Raw genomic sequence first — 23074 nt, forward strand, 5'->3', positions numbered from 1 at the left:
TCTCTTTATACTAGACTCTTCAAATCAAAACAATACCTTTTAAATTTCTTGTTCTTTCTCTTCCAGTTTCATTTAGCATTTTGCTGACCAGCTTTGTTTGCATTTTTGCTACCATTTTCCTTAGAATCAAGCTAAGTCAGCCAAACCCCCCAGGGACTCAATTACCAGGATCAAAAGCATGGCAATGTAAAAACATCAGTTTTGATTTGTTTGATTCCAAACCCAAAGCTATGTCCCCCCCCCCCCCACTTTCTTGCAAAGTAAAAATTTCGGTTGCGGCCTCCTTAGACTATATTCATTGCACCCCCCACTTTCAATTTCATGGTGTGGGCCCTGCTGTAAAGTACTACCTGTTGAAAAAAATTGATTTTCACATTGACATGTTCATTTTCTTTGACATCCAAAGAACTTTGTAGAAAAGTAAACAAGATATATGATAGCATTGGTTTGTTTATTTACGTTTTTCCATTGGTTTTGTATTACCTATACAACTTCAGTTTTGCAGACATTTTGTTTTACTTGAATTAATTCATTTTAAAAAGTTCATTGTTGAGTCAACCAATGTTTGATTTTAGATATCAGGTTTTTAAGTCTCTTTGTTTCCGTTTGTTTTTATTAGAAGAAGATAGTTCAAGTCTATCTACCTATAAAGCCTATTTCAGCTTTGTTTAAATCAATTTTAAATAATGTTATGAGCCACGATTTCAACAGTCCATTGAACATCTGTTTTGATGATAGTTTTTCATAGATTATTTCAAGACTTTTCTGTATACTTCTTTACAGGTATTTTTTAAGTTTAATAATATTGTTTTTCATTAGAGCTTGTAAATAATGAATAATGAATCAAAACAGAAAGAAAATCAAGGTGGCTAAAAGGGAAAGATGACTTTGATACCAACTGGTAAGTTCATTCTGTTACAACAAACAACTATCTTGTAATATTTTATTATTATATTATTTTTTTTATAATCAAGTTCTCAGACTGAAGTTTGTGTTGCTTTATTCTCAAAGTTGTTCTGTGAGAATTTAAAAAAATTTTTCAGTACGATCACAAAATGATTTGGCCCATTTTGCTAGAGTAATATTGACTTTTTAAGTTAGACTTGTTATTAAAAAATTGATTTAGAATTATAAACTGATCCCCTCATGAAAAAAAATTCTTTCATGGTTCAAAATAACAATTTCCAATGGGTAAAAAAAAGCCTTAAAAAATCATGAAGCGCAGAGTAAAAAGAATTTTCTCTGGCCATTATTTTTGAATATACCAGTCAAATGATTTTTTATGAACTGATGTTATCTTTTTACTTATTTTAGATATCTGGACTGTAAGTCCTGAAGAAAAAGCCAGACATGAACGGCTTTTTCAAAGTATGGCTCCCTTACAAGGGAAAATCTCTGGTGATAAAGCTAAAAAGGAATTCATGAAATCCAATCTACCAACTCCTGTTCTTGGTCAAATTTGGTAAGATAAAAGACTTATTTATCATGGTCTAAGAAAATCTCTAAGTCAAAAAGGCAAAAAGAAAATTAAAAAGTTATTTTCTTTCCTCAAATGATTATTTGCTTTATTGTTTTAATGCTGATACTTTTTTTATGAAAAAAAATATGGCATTCAAATATGATTTTTTCTAAGCAAATCCAAAATGTTTCAATTACTGTTATTAATCGTGAAATTGGTTTGTCAAAAAAGGTGAACGATTATTTTCAAGTAAAACTTTGTTTTCACCAGGGTTATTACAAAAACCAGTGCTATTACAGATTAATTGCTCTGCTCACCCATTTACAGCTATATAAAATCAGCCATAAAATTTAAAGTATTAATTTCTTGTGTGAAAGTATCTATTTTACTGAAACTTTCAGGACATTATCAGACCTTGATCGAGATGGAAGAATGACATTACAAGAATTCATGATAGCCATGCATTTATTGAGTTGTAAAATCAAAGGAGTTGAAATCCCACGGTCACTTCCCCCTTCCTTGAAGTCGTCAACTGATCCTTCTCAACAAGCGTTTCCTGTCAATAACATGTCACCTATGGGAAACATGCCAGGGATGAATCAAATGGGGAATAACATGATGGGAATGCAAGGTGGTATGGGGATGACACCTTCACCAGGTATGTCACCAATGAGGATGAACAACTCCATGGGGATGAGTCCTGGTATGAGCCCTGGTATGAGCCAAAATCACATGGGTATGAATCCCAACATGGGAATGAGTCCAAACAATATGGGCATGAACCCAAACATGAGGATGCAGCAAATGGGTGGGCCGATGCCTATGCAAGGGATGCAACAAATGCAGCCGATGAATGCTGGTGGAATGGGCTTCAATGCTGGAATGAATAACAATACCGGATTTATGGCAAATCCTGGTCAGATCAATCGTGTGACTTCACTCCCAGCTAACAGTCATGCTTTTGGTGGTCAACAACAACAAAAGCCTGGAAGCTCTTTCACCTTACCACATAATAAATCAAATGCTTCATCTGTATTCTCAAGCAGTCAATCAGGATTTGTCAATCCAGTTCAGCCGCAATCAACGAATGCTCTTGATTCTTTATCTCTTGAAGGGTTATCAGGATTTTCGAAGGCAGGTCCAGGTGGTGGTACCGCATCTCCACCAACATTGAGCCTTGGTAACATATCAGCTCCAAGTAGGATGAGATATACACAGATGTTCAAAGCCGCTGATAATGGAATGACAGGTTTTCTTGAAGGTAACGAGAATATCTTTATCATAGAAAGTTCTTTTTTTATTCACACTTTATACATTGGAAAGACTAACCGATGGAGGTCACTAAAATGAAATCTAATGTAGAAAATTTTCAAACCTCGTTAAAATAAGAGTCACAAAGTGCTCAAGGATTGTGGGTAAGCAAGGCTGAAATGAAATTTAAAATGCACCTGAAGATCGAACCAGCATGAACAATGTAACAGTTGTCAGCTAGTCTTTTATTTCTCTATACATTTCATTTTTGTAATTTTATAGGTGAACAAGCACGTCAGCTATTGATCCAATCAAATATCAGTCCACAAGCCTTAGCTCAGATCTGGTAAGTTTGTATCTTTTTCTTGGCAAGGGACCATCAGATAAAGAAAGAACTTACAGACCTATAAAAAACGGTACTTTGATGCTTCTCAAGGGTCAAGTAAGTAAGGCTTTTTACCGCAGTCAGAGGCAACCTCAAAGTTTTTCTTTCGATAGCTAGGGCCACACTCTTTTCCCCTGGACTGCTCCACTTTCACTTATTGAATAGTCAATCAATGGGAATTTTTCTAAGCATCATCCAAATGATGTAATATATTCTGCTATTCTTGAATTTAAATATTTGGTTTCGTTTTTCAAAGTATTTTGTATATTTTCCTGCTAGGGAATTGAGTGACATCAATAAAGATGGTCGTTTGGAACTTGATGAATTTATTATTGCTATGCATCTCATTGACCTCTTCAAAGCTGGAATTGCATTGCCGCCGACACTTCCTAATGATATAATCCCAGCTAAATTTCGTAAAGTGAATTTAGGTCGAAGTGATAGCACAGCTAGTACAGGATCACAAGGCAGAGGTTCAAACGATGACCCACTTGGTATGACTAACTGTTCTCTTTTCTTTACCTTATCTATATTTAGCTGGTGAATTTATGATATTGCATCACGCTACCCAATAGCTGATTGCTTGTTAGTTAAGTGACGTAAAATCAGTCAATACGTCACTTCCAACCAATCGGCTGTTGGGTCCATGGAAAACATTGCATGGTGCATATCATGAATACCTTCTAAGGGAAGTTTATTTTAGCAAAACTGGTCCACTACTACCTTACCCTACTTTACTCTAAATATATTTCAAGGTTAAAAGATCGGTTCTGTTCTTTACATTCCAAACACACATTTAAGTGGGTCCTTCTTCAATATTTTGGGTAAAAATAGATAAATATTGCACGTTTTTCAAATTTTAGTATCGTTTGAGGAGCGTCGAAGGATGAACTGGTCTAAGGGACAAGCTGAGCTTGAACGCAGGAGGCGAGAATTGCAAGAAAGAAACCAACGAGAAAGGGTAAACAAACTTTTTAGTGCATAGGCTTTCTTAAGTTAAAATCATCTAATACATTTAGATGAAATAACTGACTCTTTGTTTCCATCTAAATTTAACTTAAATATATTCTTCGGGACCCTGCTAAACTGTTTTTTTTTCTGGTCACTTTTGAATATTTTGATTTTAGGAAGAACGTGAAAGAAAGGAGAGGGAAGAAGAAGAAAGAAAAAGGATGGCAAGGTTAGAATAACAATTTAAATCAAAAGTCATATACCCTATTTCCAGTCTCTCTTAATCTGCATCATCTCACACTTTATCGGCGATCCTATCCAAAAAAATATCTGCAATCTGATTGCTTAAAAAGAGTCCAATATATCTTGTATTTTACATGTAAAAATATAAATTGACGAAAAGATGTTGTTGCATTGTAGCGGTAGAAGCAATCTAACGTCACTTTGCACCACAAAAGTGCCCTGCGCTTTTTTCCAACACAAAAGTGCATTTTTTGGGTCACCGATAAACCAGTTATCGGACATTTGCTCGTACAATATGGAAATATTTCACTCGTTCTGGATTTTCCGGGTAAGGTGTAGAAATCCAGAGAAAGGAGTGGCTACCTCCCCTGCCTTCGGGTAGACAGCTCAAGAAAAGTGAGCCGTCAGGGTACCCTCGACTGTGGTCGCAACTTACTTAAAATCGACTCATAAATATATGATATAAATATATGATGCGCAGATTGTAATATCTTGGCAGAAAACTTCAAACAAATAAATGTAAAAAGCTTCGCTTTTTGCTGTATGTGTTACAGAATACAGGTGGGAAACCCGTTATTTATCGTCATTAATCTATCACTATCGATAAACTCTTTTTGCAGAGAAGAAGCTGAGCGTAAACGACAACAAGAGTTAGAAAACGCTCGAAGACAGAAAGAAGAAATGGAAAGGGAACAAGAAGCTCTTCGAAAGAAAATGATTGAAGATCGCCTGGTATGATGCTATACTATATTGTCTACTTTAAAAATTTTATGTAGTCCTTCTTTCATTCATCGATAACTATTTTTGCTTATCCATCTGTTCGTTCGTTCCTTCCTTCCTTCCTTTGTTGGACAATTTTATTTTGTTGGTTATATATAGTCTAAAGGTAAAAGTATCAAAAATAACCTAGAATTCGTATTCCTTTTCCTAGGCGGCACAATTAGAGGCTGAAAAGAAACGTCAACAAGAATGGGAGAAACGTCGAAAAGAAGAATTATTGAATCAGAAAGGTCTAGAAGAAAACATTGTCAATGAGTTAAAAACAAGGTTGACCAAACTGAAGACAGAGCTGGCTTCACAGGTAATTTAATGTCATTTGTTTATTTGGTTTCTGGTCAAAATTGTTCCCTTTTAGAAAACAGAACACGTCGATCGGACTTAAAAAAAACTTTGAAGGGAAAGCTAGGAAATGAAACTCTGTTTCCAAAGTGTTTGATTTATATACATAATTATGTGGCGTCTTTTTAGGGTTGTTCCATTTCATTTCCATACTGGAGGGCGGACGAACCTTTTCCAGCCAAAAAAACAAATCTCCAAAATGTGTGGATACACTCAGGAAAAAAGCAAACTTGCAACTTAAAAAATCTTTCTTCGTATTAGAATGTGTCAAAATTAGTCATTTACCCCTGGAAATTTTAGAATAACTTTTTTACTTTTTAAAGACCCCCTGGAAATTCTTCTCGGATCATCACCTGGAAATTCTTGTCCACCCCCTGTATTGATATAAAATAGATTGCCGATTGTAGAGTCGAAAAGCAATTTATTTCTCAACGTATTAGAACTAAAGGAAATTAAATTTCATCTTAAAGATCTTATTTTTTCCGTAAGTCGACAAATGTTTGAAGTTGTTATACATGTACGGCCATTTTACGAAATTCGTTCCTGTCTGCTAAAAATTCCGATCATTCATCGCTCTTTGATGTAAGGGTCGATGACCGAGTGATCAAAGACGTCATTGTCACAATCCAGGGGCTCCCGCTTCGAATTCCCGCCGATTCCAATGTTACGTTCAATACATTAATAGCCTAACCGGCTGGTCGCAGACCCCATGAAAACAATCGAAAGACTGTTTGAAAGCCCTAGATTATTGGTCTGTCAATGTAAAATATCGAATCTATAGGGCATACATACACTACACAATATTGTCAGGCAATAAATCGCTGAGAATCGACAATATACTGTCAGTTCGATTTGAAATATTCCTCCCAACTATATTCGGGTTTTTTTTTACAGAAACGAAAAGTTCCTTTCTCTCATAGTACACCTTTTGTTTACTTTGTACATTACGGTCTGCATTGTATAAGTGATGATGATTGTCACTTCTGTTACAGAAGACGACCATCTCTTCTAAGTTGGTATAAAAACTAAGGCTGATGTAAGGCTGGAGGTACAGGTTTATTCACTTAATCCAAACCAATTTCCAATTCTCCAGACTTCAGAAAGAGATTCCATGTCATCGAAATGGGAAGCAAAAAAGAGTGAAGGTCGAGAATTGCACGCTGCCATCGAAGATCTGAACAAACGAAGGGATCAAAGAATGAAAGATATTACCAAATTGCAAAGCGAGTTATCGGTATGTTTCACTACGCTGATATATGATATACGTTCCTTACATTTGACGGATATTTCTTTGCTTACACGACAATTCGACTGAGAGTATCGATTTTTATGTTCGATTCATGTTAAACAATTGGTGAACATTGTGAAGTTCTCACACTTTCTGATAGAAATATTGTTGATTTTTGATCAACAATATACTCATATATATACTCATATATATACTCAACCCTCATACTTTTCGGATTAAATTTCTTAGATTCTCTAGTTTATATCTAAGAAGCTTGCAACATTGTTTATTATTGTTATTATAGTATATTACTTTCAATTTTATTGTAGCAAAACCAAGCAGAGCTGAACCAATACATCAACGAACGCCAAAGATACACTATGGAACTGAACAACGATTCTACTACAACCAGTATGTTGTTTCTTGAAAAGTTTTTACCTTAGTGTACCTTGTTATACCTTAACCCCCCTTACTTTTTGATTGTCTTGCATCTTCGCACAGAAGGCCCTCTGATATCATATCATATGATAGCATTCGCAGAATTGAACCCTAACAGAAGTGAAAATTAACATCTACCACACCAGAGTTTATACCCTGATACTCAAACTGGGAGCATGCTGAACATTAAGAGACTGTCGTGGCATATCCCAATATCTCTGTAGTAGGTGGAAGGATTGATATTTGTTCAATGCTGCAATGTTTTCCTTGCTGGTAAACAAAGTGTGGCTAAATAACCCACTGTGGCTAAATAACTTATTTTTCATCTCCAGCAAGTCCGGCCGTAACAATGATTATGTAGTTTTTTCAATTGAGTTATTTTTCCTTTCTTGTTGTGTTTTCTAGGTGAAGCATTAGGAGCATTGAAATCAAGTGTACAGCAAATGAAGCTCGATATCACCAGGCTGAAGAAGAATTTGATTTCAATCGAATCTGAAGCTGTTGTAGTGCTGAAAGAAGCCAATCAAATGAACGCGCAGCATATGGTAGGTCGAACTTTTGATTTAAATTGTTGGTTTAAAAAAGTCTTTACTCATCTACTATCATTTTCTGATGGTGTCTTAAGTAATATAATTGCGAAGAGTTTTTACTAGTTGCACTACCAACATTAACGAAAAGCAGTTTTTCAGCATTATATTTATTTTTTGCAGGCTTAACATAACATGCTAAAAAAAGATTGAAAAGGCTACAATCAAACTTTTAGATTTCACCTCACTAACTTTTTATTAATTTCACCTAACTAACTTTTACCTACCGATTTGTATTGATTAATAGGAGATCAAAGCCCTGCTGGCACAACGAATGAACGAAAACAAAGCCGTCAAGCAAGCCAAAGCAACAGCCAAAATCTCTTACGACCACAAACAAAAAAGACTAGCGGCTCAAAGACAAAAACAAGAAGAAGTCAAGCGAAAACAAAAGGAGCAAGAAGGTATAAGCTTTTCTTTTCTTGTAAGAAAGTTGAGAGAAATATGTTTTTAGAAGGAACTCTCCTGCACTAAATCACTTCGGTCAGGTCCTTAAGGTAATTTCTTATTCGGTATATTTTTTGGATGAAGAAAAGATGTAAACAAATCCTTGTCTTTCGCTCCTACTTAAATATTGCTCCAGATGAAGGCTTGGTTTTTAAAGTTACGTCGTTTTGTATAAGATTCCCATTTCTGCACTAAGATTCTTGTCCCTTTTCCGGAATCTTTCCGCTATTTTTACCGGGATAACTGGCATGAGATTAGAAAGGGTTAGTTTCTAAAGGTACGGTGAAATCTTGTGTTTACTCACAAAACTCCCTAACTTTCCGAAGCTTATTTTTCAACCTGAAGTCCTGTTCTTTTTTCGCTAGACCGATGGTACATTCACACCTAAAAATGTTGAATCTATTTTTCAGCCAAAGAACAGGCCAGACAAAAGGAAGAAGCACAGAAACGGGAAGCCATAAAGCAACAGGCTGAGCAAGTTCTCAAAAAGCAGCAAAACCTTTTGAAAAGCAAAGAAGCGAAACAAGAACAACCTAATGTAACTAAAGTTCCTCCTCAAAGACCAAGGAGTCGACCTCAGGCCTCTCCAAGTAAAGAACCATTCAATATGAACTTAGACTCCAATAAGTTTGAATCATCTACAGCTACATCTCAACCTCAAAGCCAGGGTTTTGTTGCCGACTTTGGATCTAATTTTGGAGCAGACTTTGGTAGCCTCGATCTTAACGCCCCGGAAAACAAAAAAACATCGCCAGTTCCCTCGAAACAACCTAATTTAGCGCTGACAGCAGATTTGAATGCTGCTTTTGAATCCAAGGCGTCCAAGAAACCACCTCCAAGACCAGCGGCACCATCTGCCGGCCCGCCACGCCCTGCTGCACCTTCGAAAGACGCCAAGAAGGACGCGAAAAAGAATACCGATGACAAGAAAAAGGTAAAATATTATTTTTTTTTCTGTATCTCGAAGTATTTGTCTGTGAAAAAACTGTTTTCGTAATTTCACTCTTCTGTCCCAAAGCTTTTTGTCACGTACTGCTCATGTTTATTGTTTTATCACCAGTGCGGGCTAATCCCAGATTGTTTCGTCAGAATTCTGAATGTTTATGTGCTAGTCTAGCTTCAAATGAACTTCAATTCAATTTTAGGCTCAAGAGGCAGAAGCGCAACGCTTGTTAAAAGAGAAACAGGAGATCGAACGTTTGAAACGCGAAGAAGACGAACGAAAACGTAAAGAGAAGGAGAAAGCTGGGAAACAACGAAGAGAAGAAGAGGAACGACAAAGGAAAGAACGAGAAAAACAAGAACAAAAAGATCGAGAGAAGAGAGACAAGGAAGAAGAGAAAAGGCGAAAAGAAGCAGAGGTCAAACGGAGAGTTGAAGAAATGCAACGAAAGAAAATGCAAAAGAAACAAGCTGACACTGTCAAACAACCTCTTCCCGAAACCCCAGTCGGTTAGAATTAATCTTCATCTTGTACAGAACGTGTTTACAATGGCTTACGTTTTGAAGTTTCCTTTGTCTCGTAAAATTATGTCATGTAACTTCGAGTTAGGTACTAAGGGTGACACTCAGCTACTGCTACCCTATGACACAATGTGTAGTGACTGCCTTTTTGTTAAAGTGTTTGACTTAACCAACAATCTCAAATGTTAACCTTTTTTTCTACAAGCTTTGCAATTGTTACAAAAATCTTTCCGGAAAGAATTGGGAAAGTTATGATTTTTCGCAATTTGAATTGAAGACCAAAAGGTACACCACCTCCGTAGTAACTGCAATTCGTGCTATTCACGATGTAATGTTTTATACGCAAGCACCCTTAAAAGACCGGGTGTTTGCCACTAATAATACGCAAGCACCCTTAAAAGACCGGGTGTTTGCCACTAATAGTGATTCAGTGTTACCGGGTTTTTCTTTTCATTACAGCTGTAGCTCGTGCAGCCTCGCCACCAACCGTTGTGCAAGAATACGTCAAGAAATCCATGTTCAAGATGATCTTTCCTTTCGAAGCACGAAACCCTGATGAGTTGGATTTAACCGAAGGAGACCTTGTACAGGTAGACTAATATATTTCTCATTCATTTGCTTTTGAACTATTCTTAATAAAGTAGAGTCTCTATGATTTTAACATATTCAGAAGAAAACGCATTATATTATTCGAATTAGGCAGAGTTTGAGAGTGGAGGATTAGAAGGTTTTATTTACTGAAGGAACAAGTCAACCTGTTCGATTTAAGGAGACATTCGAGTTATAGAGGTTCGAGTTATAGAGGTTCGAGTTATAGAGGTTCGAGTTATGACGGCCTATTTGTTGCAATATAAGCGCACAGTGGACAGTTTTGCTCATTAGTAGCAAGTCTTCTTTTTTCTTTTCGTTTTCTCTTTCATTCAGAACAATTTCCGACAGTTCTCAAACTCCGGTTTGAGATTATAAATTTAGCCAGATATTTTAGTAATTTGCGGGATATTTTTCATTTCAATAAGAGTTCTTGTGATGACATTTTCTTGTCTTTTCCGCACTGACAGGTAGACGAGAAAGACACAAGCCCACCACCTGGTTGGTTGCGTGGTACATGTAAGGGGATGAGTGGTCTCTTCCCTGCTAACTATGCGTCCAAACTACAAGATACTGTAGATGATTACGTTGACCTTGATCCCGCCTCAAATGTAAGTCATTTTTTAACCAAAGCTTCCCGAGTTTACTAAATAATGGATAGTCTTTTTTAGTAAATTAAACCCATTCGTCTAGATTTGGTTGTCTACAAGAATCGAATATAGTCAAAATTATTGATGTATGTAAACCTGTCTAATTTATTGAAGAACCTACAGAGAAATGAGTAATTAGATACAATGACGTATTGTATTGTATTGTTCGTCATCATTTATCTTCTTAAACGACATATATGTTTATTACAAAAATAATTAAAACGTTTATGTAGGTTGCTCAAGAATTATCTTCACAAACCCAGCAACCACAGCAGCAAGTTCCCAAACCACGCCCTCAAGCAAGTAAACCAATTGAAACGAAAGCTGAACCCATCCCTAAACTACGACCTGTCGCTAAACCCACTAACACAGCCAAACCAGAACCACAACGCCCTAAATCTGCATTACTCCCACCCACCGGACCACTCAAACCGCTTCAACCGTTGGCGGAAGCACCCATCAAACAAACCAAAACAGCGGAATCCAACCCTATACCGAGCTACGAATATGTTTCCGGGCCACCACGCGAGGCGGAACCGTCCACACCCATGGAAGATTTTTACGCGGTGCCAGTAAAGGACACGTCTTCCAAACCGAAAGAAAAAGAAAGGCCGACTTCCCCTTTTAAAGATGCCATTGAAGAAGACCTTTACCAAGTCCCGGGACAGGTAGAAAATCTTTTTCTTCTGAAGAGTTAGAAATTTTAAAATCATAATCACTTAAAAAAGTAATGTACGTAAAATTAACTTTTTTCAAAATTGTCATTGCTTCATGTTTGCTTGTTTCATATCATGAGACTGTTTGTTAAATGATCTTCTTGAGGCCCCGCCACCGATACAGTTTATAATGATTCCTTTTTATACCATATCTCGCCTTAACGACCTCAAAACGGATTTAGTCCGTTGAAGTTTCCTTGTATGTGTTCCAAGGGTACACTTAGTACAGTGAACTCTCTCTAACTCGAGCCACTGTAATTCGAACTATAATAACTCGAATCTTTCTCTAAATCAAAGAAGATTCTCTGCCCCATAGAATCGAATTACATTCAACTATACTCCAAAAAAATACATGGAAAACGTTGCAAAGACGCTAAAGACCACTTGAAAATTAATCTTACTTTTTTATCACAGTTGATGTCTTCTGGTGAAGCCACAAACACCAGCGCCACATCAAACGGAGGAGCGGCTGATACTTTTGAAGCGGTTGCTTTGTACCCGTACCATGGAACTCAAGACGATCATTTGAGTTTCGGTAAAAATGACGTCATCAATGTTTTGCAGAAAGAAGATCCGTGGTGGATGGGAGAATTCAATGGAAAGGTTTGTCGCATTTTTTTTCTCACGCGGATAAATCCGGGTCCAAACCTCCCCCGAGCTAACATGTATTGTTTTTAAGCGTTTTTAAGCTATTTTTGTGAAAATTCGCCGTTTCTGCTCAATTCGCTGGTCTTAAATGGGTCTAATTCTTTGCATTGGTAGTTTCTGCGACGTTTAAAATTTCATAAAAATTCCATAATACCCCTGTTATGGTACACATTTGCTTTCTTTTTCAATGTTCGAGTCAAAGGGTCATACCAAAGAGAACTTGCTCAGCAAAAACTTGCTAAGCGGATGTATTTTTTTGGTTAGATTCGCATCCATTATAACAAAAACGATTTCAGAGAAGTTGGCAGCCTAAAGTTTTACCCTACGTAAACTTAATTAATTTTACTTTACTTCTGCAACAGTCTGGTTGGTTCCCAAACTCGTACGTCAAACCGATTGGACAATCGAAGCCACGAAGCTCCTCACAATCAAGTAGTCTGACCGCGCATTCCATGGACGAACCGAATAAAATCCAACAACAACAACCTATCCCTGAAGCACAGCCCACAGTCGGTATGTATTTAGTCTTTAGTTTTTTTTCTGGACTCTCCAGTTCATCTTTTTGAAAGAAACTTCAACAAACTCTTATTAACATCGAATCCAATCAAGTCACCTATCAGGTCAAGCTTAGCGGATCGAATATTATTTTGCCTAGTTTGTCTTGATGCAAGCAAGGAACTTGATGCAAGATCAAAAGGCTACTGAAAAAGAAATTGACACGGATAAAATTAAGTCCTCTCTGCTCTAGTCCGACTAGTTGGTATTATCTGAGACAACCATCATCCAAATATGAAACTTTTAAACTTATTACAGGCTTTCAGTATGTCACCTATGTCAGTCGAAATTTGCAGCACTAAACGCAGCACTATACTAACCATGTGCGAACTATTTAAATCAGGGTAATACCACAGAATCACTCCTTATTTGCAACACTTTCTATCCTTTCCCTTATAGAATGTGTTGCATTGTTTGATTACGCTGGCCAAGATGGCGACCTCACTTTCCACGAAGGTGACGTCATCACGCTTCTCAAACAAGAAGCGGATTCAGAATGGTGGCAAGGTTCATTGAATGGTCAAGAAGGCATGTTCCCTGCAAATTATGTTGAAGTGAGAGAAACTCCTGCCGCTCGACCGCAGCATCTTGAAATTGTTGATTCGGCAGAGCCACCGGCTGCAGTGCCGGTCCCTGGTGAACACTTCGCCCAGGTATCGATACAGTTTCTTCCTGTTTCATAATTTTTAGTATTCCTAACCTCGTAATTTATTGTTTTAACCGTTGGCTGAGCATTCTTGTCGGAAATTTTGCTCTCAAAAGTGAACAGTGCAATCGAAAACACTTTCGCAAGCGGAATTTTTACGATTGGAAAGAGTTTTAAAGTAAATTCTTGAAAGCAATTTGTACAGTTCTTTACCATATAGGTTCAAAACTGGAGAGTTATTTAAGTGTGTCTACTACAAAGGTTTACGGCACAATCATACCTTTAAGTTTGAATAGAAAAACTTGATCCACTCGTGCCAAAAAAATCTCCATAATTATTATTTTTTTGTCATATCCAACATAGGCCACAGCTGAGAAGCCTGAGAAGCCAGAAGTGGCGACGGTCGTTTCGAAATACGTAGCTGAAGGCTCCAGTGAAATCAATCTCAATGTGGGTCAACTTGTTCACGTCATGTTGAAGAACCCTGATGGATGGTGGCAAGGTATGTTCCTTTTGCAACTTTGTGTTTTGTAAATAACATAACAACCTAGTCTTTTTGATGGTCCCACTGATGGTGTCCATCAATAACGTACCAAAGCCTTAATTATATTATATGGGAGTCCATCTAGAAAGGAATAAATGTGTTATCTTGATTTTTGCGGAATTCGTTGCGGTTTGTATAAGGTCATTTCATGTTTGTTGTTTTGACTTTTTTGTCTGCTTCAAAGGTAACTTATTCTTATTTTCATTATAGTCGTTTTTTATATCATCCCTATTTTTGTTACAGGTGAACTTCAAGTGCGCGGTAAAAACAAACCGAACGGTTGGTTCCCTGGAAACCACGTCAAACTAATGACCAAAACAAAAAATGAGCCGAGTACACCGTCTATGCCTAGGACACCAACCACGGAAAAAACGCCAGAGATAGATGCAGCAGGCTCCCAAGCTATTCAAGAAGATATCTATTCTGTTCCTGTCAAGAGAAAAGGTCGGTTTTCGTTTTCTGGTTATTTTACCCTTTTTTGCTGCTCCACTAAAATGCCGATTTACGGATTAAGTGAAAAATGTTTGGGAGTTATATTGGGAGAAGAATATTTGATACTCTTTTTATACTGCAAAGCATCTGCACTTTAATGCTTTATTTCTCAGCTAAATCTCTTCTTTTGGTCGCACCTTGGTAATAAAAAACTTGTCCTAGAAGTTGGTCGCTAAAAGTGGTCAAATTCTTAGACGATGCTTTTTTGTTGGAAAAAAAAATGCTTTGTTAGGAGTTTTGATTTTGTTTCTGTTTCTGAATTATTGTGCATTATGGCCACCTTAAATATTACACTTCGCTTCGATATAGTTTTTCTCATTGATGAAGAAACCGAAACATTTTTAAAGCCTTTCACTTATTTCAATGTTTGATCTTCTTTTTCACAGACAAAGAGGAACAGGTACTGGCCATGTTCTCTTACACAGCACAGAACGAAGACGAGTTAACTTTCTACAAGGGAAGTGTGATCCATGTTATCAGTAAAGATGGCGAATGGTGGAAAGGTGAACTCAACGGAGAGATTGGTGTCTTCCCATTCAACTATGTACAAATTTTGAGAAATGAAAACGAAGTGACAAGCCAATGTAAGTGAAAACTTTTCATACATAAAGAATTATTTTATAAAGTAGAAACCGCTGCTGAACTCTAAAATGACGACTAGAATTGACATCTCTTCTCTCAGTAATATCACTTTATGCGAAACCTTTTATAAGAAAGATTTTGTAAGAATATGAGGTTGAATTTTTGTCAAGAAGAATCTTAGCCTTTCGATCAAGTTTCGGACAGACTCTGGAAAACCTGGATAACCAGGGCAACAATTTCTTGATTCTTGCCTGAATCCTGTTTTATAGATGTCAATTCCGGTCTTCATTTTCACAGTTTTGAATGTCTATATTTACGTTATATGTTTTATTATATTCATCAGATAGATTTATTTTTGTACAAGCTTGATACCCTGTCAACGCATTCGGCCTTTTTGTGGAGGAGGGCTATGGGGGAGGGGTCGAGGCTCCCCCCTCAAGGCAATTTTTTCCCGAAAACTTTTGAAATATTTATCCAATTGACTTGAAATTTCGAAAGTTTGTTAAGGTGGAAATTTTTGCATCTTGTGTCCTCCCAAGATGCTTCCCCTACTAAACGTAGTTAAATATTGCCGTTGAAGTCTTCTTCTTGTAACTACCATTGACATTTTCAGATTTGCAGTTTTTAAGCTGTTGCTCAGGTTATTTAGCTTACCACCAGGCCCTCCCATTACCGACCGTCTTAGTAGGGAAGCGGAAAATTATGAATTTTAACTTTCTAAAGGCCTCAGGGTCCTCTATAAGGGAAACTGTCTAGATATTATCATACAATATTAGATTGTTTCGTTATTAAAAATTTTCAAAAAATATTTAAAATTAAATTTTAGTCATTACATATTTTATTTTACAATTTTTTTATTATATTATCTTTTTAATCCTTATTTTTTCATTTCATTATTTCGAAATCTTCTTAGCTTTCGTTTCGTGTATCAAAAGGGGGCTGGGGAGGAGAGAGAAAGTTTAAATGTTTTGTTCTTTATGTCTCTGTTATGCTTAAACAATTCTGTCAAAATGCGTGTTCTTCATTAACTTTAAAATACATATGTGTTCAAATGAAATACTCAAAAATGGAAGAAATAGTGTATTATGATGACTCTTGGCCCCTTAAACTTCCTCCCTCCCCCTACTGATTCCGAAAAAAATATTTTAGACAAAAAAAATGTGAAATAATTTTTCAAAATCAATTTTCAAAACAAACCATTAATGCATGTAACATTTTTAGTTTTCCCCGTTTTTGTATTATTTTATTCCAATCAATTTCAACCATTACCACTACTGTCATCTATACATGTCAATAAAAATAAAAGAATTCATATCATGCTATTTCTTCCATTTCTTGCCAAGTCTGAAACAGTGAAGAGCTACAGATGGGAATTCCTATTCTTTGATGGGAAAATGTGTCCCTATTCAAAACGTGTGATCTGCTTGGTTTTTAAGGCAAACGCCGGATTTGAAGTAAAATTTATAGCAAAGGTTCGAAAAATTTGCGTCATAACAAAATAGGCGCTTCATTCAATCCGTACATCTGTCGTCCCGATTTAGGCGCATATTTCAAGTTTTTCTTTTTTCTCGCTTGGGAGAGGTCGAAGAATCCTCTTCAGCTCTTCAGCTCTTTGGAGTTTTAAACTCAATGGTATGAAATCTCTTAGTCTGGACACTAACCATGGACGCAGCAAGGTTATCTGTCCATCTTATTTGCTGTGCATTTTTTGGAACCTTCATTGAGTTTTGTCCGGAATATTAATTACCATTTTTGAAAAATTCTGGTCGAGGGCAAACGAAAACTTGAAAATTAAAATGTTTAAAATCTTTTTCTTGTCTTACGTAGATCAATTCAAGAACCAAACCACTGATTCAAAACAAACTTTTAAATCGAACCAAAAAGCATTGATGATACGTCAATGTTTTGACTTGTGTTATTTCTCTACAATAATCGCATTAGACTTCCTTCTAACTATTTTAACGTCCTGAACATAGAAGTTTTTAAAAGCAGTCTGTATGTATTTTAAATTTTGCCTCAACAAGATTTTATCTGGCTCGAATTTATGACATGAACTTTGAACTGAGATCGTGTTTTGTATTTTTTTTTCTTGCCACCTGATTTCCTAATGAGCATTTTGGTATTTAGATAATTTAAATGGAAACATTTTGTAAAATACACTTGGAAGCTATGGTTTTTTCTTTGAAGCTTTTACAACGGAATATTTCTGGAAAATGATGATCACTAATAAAAAAAATCTACAAAAAGGTGTACTAAGTACTCAAGTAAAGGTGTACTTTAGGTATTTTATGAATTTGATTTCAATTTTGATAGAATTTTTTCAGCATTATACAGAGAGAGAACTCGTCTAAAATGATCATAATGTCAATTAAATCTGGTTTAAACCAAGGTAATGTGATTAAAAATTACTTTTTGATGTCTAGCAGTAGTTACGTAACTTTCATCATAAAATCCACCCGTTTTTATTCAATTTTACACTTTTGATTCCTAGCTTTCTCTCTCTAACTTTCCGGCTCCCTAGAATACCGCAAACTTTCAAAATCGAATTTTAGTGTAACTGTACTGTAATACGTGTTTTGCCGTGGATTAATTTTCGCGTGGACTTTTTTCGCGAATTGAGAATCTAGAATTTTCACATGGACAAATTTCGCGAATCGGCCTCTTTTTCACCCGAATTTTTCATTTTCCTAGGGATTTTGGTTAAGATTCTGATTTTAAATATTTCGCTAGAACTAATTTTTGCGAAAATGGCCAAAATGCGCGAAAATCGCGAAAGTTAATCCACGCGAAGTTCAATCCATTTAAGTAATTTGTTTACGTGTCTAAAATTTTGCTTTCAAATGTTTCGATTTCTAATTCACGCTATAGAAGTATTAGCGTAAAATTGCTTGCCTATTTATATCAAGTAATTTGATTGAAGAGCCCTCCCTTATAATCTTTGAAATGACGCTTTTTGATTATAGGGTCTGGTGCGTTTGATATTTCTCTGTTGAAGTCGATGACCAACACTGAGCGTCAACGACAGGTATTTCATTTTCAATCTTGGTACACTGTGCTTCGAATTCCATTTTTTACTTCACCAATATAATTGACATTTTAACCTCAAGCTCCTTCAGTGAAAAATAAGGGGAACTGGAATAGTATTCCCGATGTGATTCTATTTTGATCCCCTGGGGAATGGATCCCAAGTGTGTACATGAAAACACTGCATTTTAAAAGTTAAACTCTTACAAAACTAGTTTTATGATATCTCTTGGTCATACAATTTACATGGTCCATTTTTACTGTAAAACTATTTTCCATCTTTCAGAACCACATCTATGAACTGATTAACACAGAGCAAGATTACATGAACGATCTCAGTTTAACTTTAGAGGTAATAAACCTTGTTGGTTTTCTACGCTAGCACTTTAGTTCTCTACTGATTGTAATCGATAAACGTTAGCCTGGTTGCGAAAATTATTTTTGTAAAGTCTGTTTCGATATAATCTACAGTAACAGTAACTAGATGCTGTAACTTTTAATAGAATTCGAATGAAATGGCGGTCTTGCGCTTGTTGAAAAGATATTCGAGAGTGGAATATTGCCAGATGGAAAAGAAATCTTATACTCGTCTACGAATGAGCAAAATCCTGCCCAGTGGATTTTTAATTCGTTGGGCCAAATGAAGTTTTATTACTTTTCCTGGGATCCTGGTAAAATTCTTTTACTCATCTAATTCTTACCAAAGTCTTGGGACTTGTGATATTAGCATGTTTGTGTATCTACCCTCTTGAGGAGTAAAAGTGAACCCTTGGGTATTTCACAGCATTTTTAATCTAGCGGTTTATTTGTTCCGTGTTGTTACATCCACTTCTCGCAAAAATAACTGACTGCTGTTATTGTTTAGGTCTTTTACAATCCAATAGCCGAAGCGAACATGTTAAGCGAACAAGAATTGAACACTGTTTTCGTCAACTGGAAAGAACTCATCATGTGTAATATGAAATTCCTGAAGTAAGTACGGACCATGGATCAAATTGATTGAAGATAAATTTATGCTATGGACTAAACCCAATATATTTGTGGGTCAAATATACTGGGTTAAGGCCATAGCATAATTTATCTTCTATATTGGTCAACAAGCTCCCTGTATTTTTAACTAATAATCTGGACTGAAATCGCAAATTATTTCTTGAGCCATTTTTTAGCTCGATTTTCAATTGCTGTATTCTCTTCCTTCGAGTGCAATGACCATATGGTGATGTATCTTAAAATTTAAATATGTTTCTTCGAGTTTTTGTTGGTGTTTGTCTAAAAACTTTGACGTAATCAACTTTTCTTTCCCCTTCAGGGCTTTGATTGTTCGTAGAAAGATGTCGGAAACAGATAAGATTGAAGGGATTGGTGATATCTTGCTAGAGCAGGTATAATATATAGCATTGTGATAACAAGATTCGTGTAACTAATTCTCATCGAAGAGATAGGTGTCTCAAAGTGTTAAGTCTATTTTTGGAATGGTTTTCTTACATTCCGAACTCTGAATTCTTCACCGCATGGTCATGAAGATTCACATCACCATTAGTATCAACAGTCGCCTTAATAGCGAAAACAGATAGGATAAAGAAATGGTTTTCTGATAAAACCTACATCTAAGGCATACGATTAATAACGGCTGGTAGAGCACCAATTATTTGTAACAGTCAATTGATTCTTTCTTTGTCTTTTCAGCTCCCTCGATTCTGGCCGTACATCCGTTTCTGCAGTTGTATGTTAAACGCGTGCCGTCTCTTACAAGATAAAGTCGAAAAAGACGCAGATTTCAAAACTTTTGAAAAGGTATGACCTTCCATCTTTATAGATATATTAATCCAGATTAATCGGATCCGCATTTCTTAAATGATTATTAAGGAGTATTTCTATATAATTGTGGAAAAAAAGTTTGACCTTTATTAGAATTTTGTCTAAATTCGCCAAATTTGCCAAAATAAGATCTCTTAACTAATAAATTTTGGCGGAGACTTTTCTATTCAATAAATTTTCAATAAAACAAAATCCTTTTCTTGCAATTTTAACCCTTTAAGTGCCGATGTCGTATATATACGACATGGGCTATATAGGAGGGCGAAGCCCTCCTGTAATGCCCAGTTTGAGTTAGAAATCGTTATTTTTGGTCGAACTCGTAGGAATTAGATTGTCCTTTATGGTCAAGCAAAAAAAAATTCAAAAGTGAGTCTTTCCAGCGAAATTTTAAGCAAAAAAGTCAAAAAAATGCAAAAAATTGACAAAAATTCACTTTTTTGAGATTCTGACCGTTTTTTGACTATTTTTGGTCAACGAGTGATCCAAGAACCTCCAAATTTGGCCCTGTTTTACTTTATTCTGTCTTCTAGTGAATTGATTTGAAATTTTACCACTGGGCACCTTTTCATCAGTTCAGTCAGGTCCGCGCAGTGGGCCTGACTGCTTTAATTCCCTAACCTACCCCCCCCCCCCCCTTGGCCGCCGCCCACCACGCCCTTCCTAAATCGGGCGGCGCCGAAGGCACCCAAAAGAAAGAAGAGACTCTAAGCTATCCAACGAGCTATATACGAGCTTCTAATTCCTTCTAGATCAGGAGATATAAGCCCTTAAAGTTTGAACTAGCGATTTTTTAAAAAAAACTTAGAAAAAAGGACCCTGGCATTCAAAGGGTTAAATAACCTTATATTTGAAATTTCACATTGAAAGTATATGAACTATCAAATTCTAATTATTTACCATGTTTTTTGATAATTTTTTGTTCTTTCTTATTTTAGAAATGTGCAGGCGATCCTCGGTTAAACCAGAACCTGCCGTTGAGCAGTTATCTTTTAAAACCCTTGCAACGGATCACCAAATACCCTCTACTCATTTCTGGTGTAAGTCTCTCTGTTTGGACATGATCTTATTTTTCAGGGCACTTTTGAGAGCATTTTTAAAAATCTTTTATATTGGTATTCTAGACTTTTTCTTGAAATGGATTTTTCATGGTTAGAAGATTTTGAAGTTTGATTATTTTCTTACACCAAAAAATGCCTTACACAAATCGAACTTTTTTTTCCATAATAGCGGAAATTAGGTACCTTGGCCAAACCTAGAATGTCGGGTCTGTTTCATGTTATCTTTTTTATCTTTCTAGATTTTGAAATATACACCTGAAGACTATTACGACCGTGAGAATTTAGAAACCGCTTTAGAAAAATCCGAAGATATCTGTTCGCAGGTCAACGAAGGTGTTCGATCACAGGAGAACTCTAATCGCTTAGAATGGCTACAAGAGCGTGTCAATCTAGAAGGATTAGAGGAGGTCGGTGCTTTATTCAACAAATCATAAGGCTCCACTTTAGGCACTATTATCAGTGTACAAAGTTCTTCTGTATCAACGAGGTACATAAAGAGGCTTTTCCGTCTTAAAATTGAACAAAGTTTTGCAAAATTTGAAGATTCTTACCTAATCTAAACAAGTTTGAGTTTATCGACCCAGTGGTATTCATATTGGAAGTTTATCGTGGCTTGGATCACGGCCAAACGTAAATCTCGTGATCCAAGCCACCATAAACTTCAAATATACTTACCTAATTTGTTGTTTAGTCCATTTCAATCTGAGACAAAAAAGAACAACTGTGCTTCGATCACTGTATTACATACGCGTACGTCCTTCGAGGGGCATACAGGAAAACTGGGAGCCGGGAGGCGGGAGGCTGAACCGGGAGCCGGGAGGCGGGAGGCTGAACCGGGAGCCGGGAGTCGGGAGGCTGAAATCGAAAGTGGGAGGCGGGAGGCGGGAGGCGGGAGGCTGAACCGGGAGCCGGGAGTCGGGAGGCTAAAATCGAAAGTGGGAGGCGGGAGGCGGGAGGCTGAAAACGAAAGTGGGAGGCGGGAGGCTAAAATCGAAAGTGGGAGGCGGGAGGCTGAAAACGAAAGTGGAGGCGGGAGGCTAAATCGAAAGTGGGAGGCGGGAGGCTGAAAACAAAAGTGGGAGGCGGGAGGCTGAAAACAAAAGTGAGAGGCTCATTTATGAGGCCACGCACAAACGTTTTTGGTCAAGGGATAGGTAACGAAGAGCTAAGAAAAATCAGATCATTTATTTTTTATAAACACACACAATCCATCAAAAAAACTATTTCAAATAGTATGTTTATTGAAACCAAGTGTTTTCCTAGGAAGCGTTTCTCTTTATAAAAATAATTTTACATAAAAATATAGCATGCTTTGTTTCGAAACTGCTGATGCAAGATTTAATTACAAAAAAATATAACATGATAGTTTTCGAGTGTTATATATATTTAGTGTAATCGGCTCTTGCATGTTGGAAATAATCTAAAATCATTTCTTTAAGAAGTCAATACCTTGACAGGGTAAAATTGTACAAGTCATGGTAAAATAAAGGTTTCATTATAATCATTGTTCACCTCTCTGACATATCACCTGCGTGGCCGAGTGGATAAGTCGATGAAACGGCAACTCAACTGTAATGATTATAGAGAGTTCGAATCCCATACGGTGCGACGAAAATTGTGTTATTTTGTCTGTTTTGTCAACATTGATCAAACTTTTTCTGGTTTTATGAGCTCTTGTTGATATTTTTGAAACTTTCTGTTAAAATTTTAAGAAACAAAAATTGGGGGGAGGGGGCAGTCAGGCAAATTGACCGACGCCGCGACGGGTATCTGCGACGGTTAAAGGTATGTTTTCCAATTTATCAGAAATGCACTGTAAGGGTGGAAATTTCAGCAAATCTATGGGAAAAATTATTGCTCAAAAAATCTCGATTGCTCGAAAACCTTGATTTTTTTGCTCTAAAAGAGTTTAAAATTTGAAAAAATGCATTGTAAGGGTATGAATTTTTTTCTGCACTGTAAAGGTGCGATTCTAAAAGCCAATTTTTTTGCCACACATACTGTCAATTGGTAAACCCCCAGCCCCCGGGAGTGTCACCTCAGCTCAATGCTGTTTGATTCAAGTATAGTATTTCAAAATGGATCAGGTTGGTTAGCGGGTGGAGAGTCAAGAGTCAAGAGTTATGACTTTCCCTTCTCTTGAAAATCCAATGTTCCAAAACTTTTAACTAAAAAAAATGC

The 23074-nt window shown here is 36.6% G+C and overlaps 1 protein-coding gene across 2 annotated transcripts in view; it reads left to right on the plus strand.

Moving 5' to 3' along the window:
- The first annotated feature begins 814 nt into the window (after window positions 1-814).
- The window catches only part of LOC136799299 (intersectin-1-like), a 34742-nt gene continuing 12482 nt past the window's right edge, over window positions 815-23074 (plus strand). The window contains exons 1-31 of one of the 2 annotated variants that reach the window (XM_067056004.1): window positions 815-901; window positions 1315-1462; window positions 1861-2720; window positions 2993-3056; window positions 3375-3589; window positions 3959-4056; window positions 4223-4275; window positions 4910-5021; window positions 5221-5370; window positions 6502-6642; window positions 6966-7047; window positions 7480-7619; window positions 7909-8065; window positions 8519-9042; window positions 9254-9560; window positions 10032-10162; window positions 10631-10771; window positions 11044-11478; window positions 11941-12129; window positions 12537-12687; window positions 13129-13382; window positions 13739-13877; window positions 14163-14363; window positions 14798-14995; window positions 17957-18018; window positions 18304-18369; window positions 18883-18989; window positions 19327-19399; window positions 19704-19811; window positions 20771-20872; window positions 21133-21300. In XM_067056004.1, coding sequence (XP_066912105.1) covers window positions 883-901; window positions 1315-1462; window positions 1861-2720; window positions 2993-3056; window positions 3375-3589; window positions 3959-4056; window positions 4223-4275; window positions 4910-5021; window positions 5221-5370; window positions 6502-6642; window positions 6966-7047; window positions 7480-7619; window positions 7909-8065; window positions 8519-9042; window positions 9254-9560; window positions 10032-10162; window positions 10631-10771; window positions 11044-11478; window positions 11941-12129; window positions 12537-12687; window positions 13129-13382; window positions 13739-13877; window positions 14163-14363; window positions 14798-14995; window positions 17957-18018; window positions 18304-18369; window positions 18883-18989; window positions 19327-19399; window positions 19704-19811; window positions 20771-20872; window positions 21133-21300 — 5595 coding nt within the window. In that variant the 5' untranslated portion in view covers window positions 815-882. The remainder of the gene's footprint in view (window positions 902-1314; window positions 1463-1860; window positions 2721-2992; window positions 3057-3374; window positions 3590-3958; window positions 4057-4222; window positions 4276-4909; window positions 5022-5220; window positions 5371-6501; window positions 6643-6965; window positions 7048-7479; window positions 7620-7908; window positions 8066-8518; window positions 9043-9253; window positions 9561-10031; window positions 10163-10630; window positions 10772-11043; window positions 11479-11940; window positions 12130-12536; window positions 12688-13128; window positions 13383-13738; window positions 13878-14162; window positions 14364-14797; window positions 14996-17956; window positions 18019-18303; window positions 18370-18882; window positions 18990-19326; window positions 19400-19703; window positions 19812-20770; window positions 20873-21132; window positions 21301-23074) is intronic. The other variant, XM_067056005.1, reaches the window with a different exon arrangement.

Source organism: Clytia hemisphaerica, unplaced genomic scaffold (assembly GCF_902728285.1).
Source record: "Clytia hemisphaerica strain Z4C2 unplaced genomic scaffold, Clytia hemisphaerica genome assembly, whole genome shotgun sequence".
NCBI lineage: Eukaryota > Metazoa > Cnidaria > Hydrozoa > Leptothecata > Clytiidae > Clytia > Clytia hemisphaerica.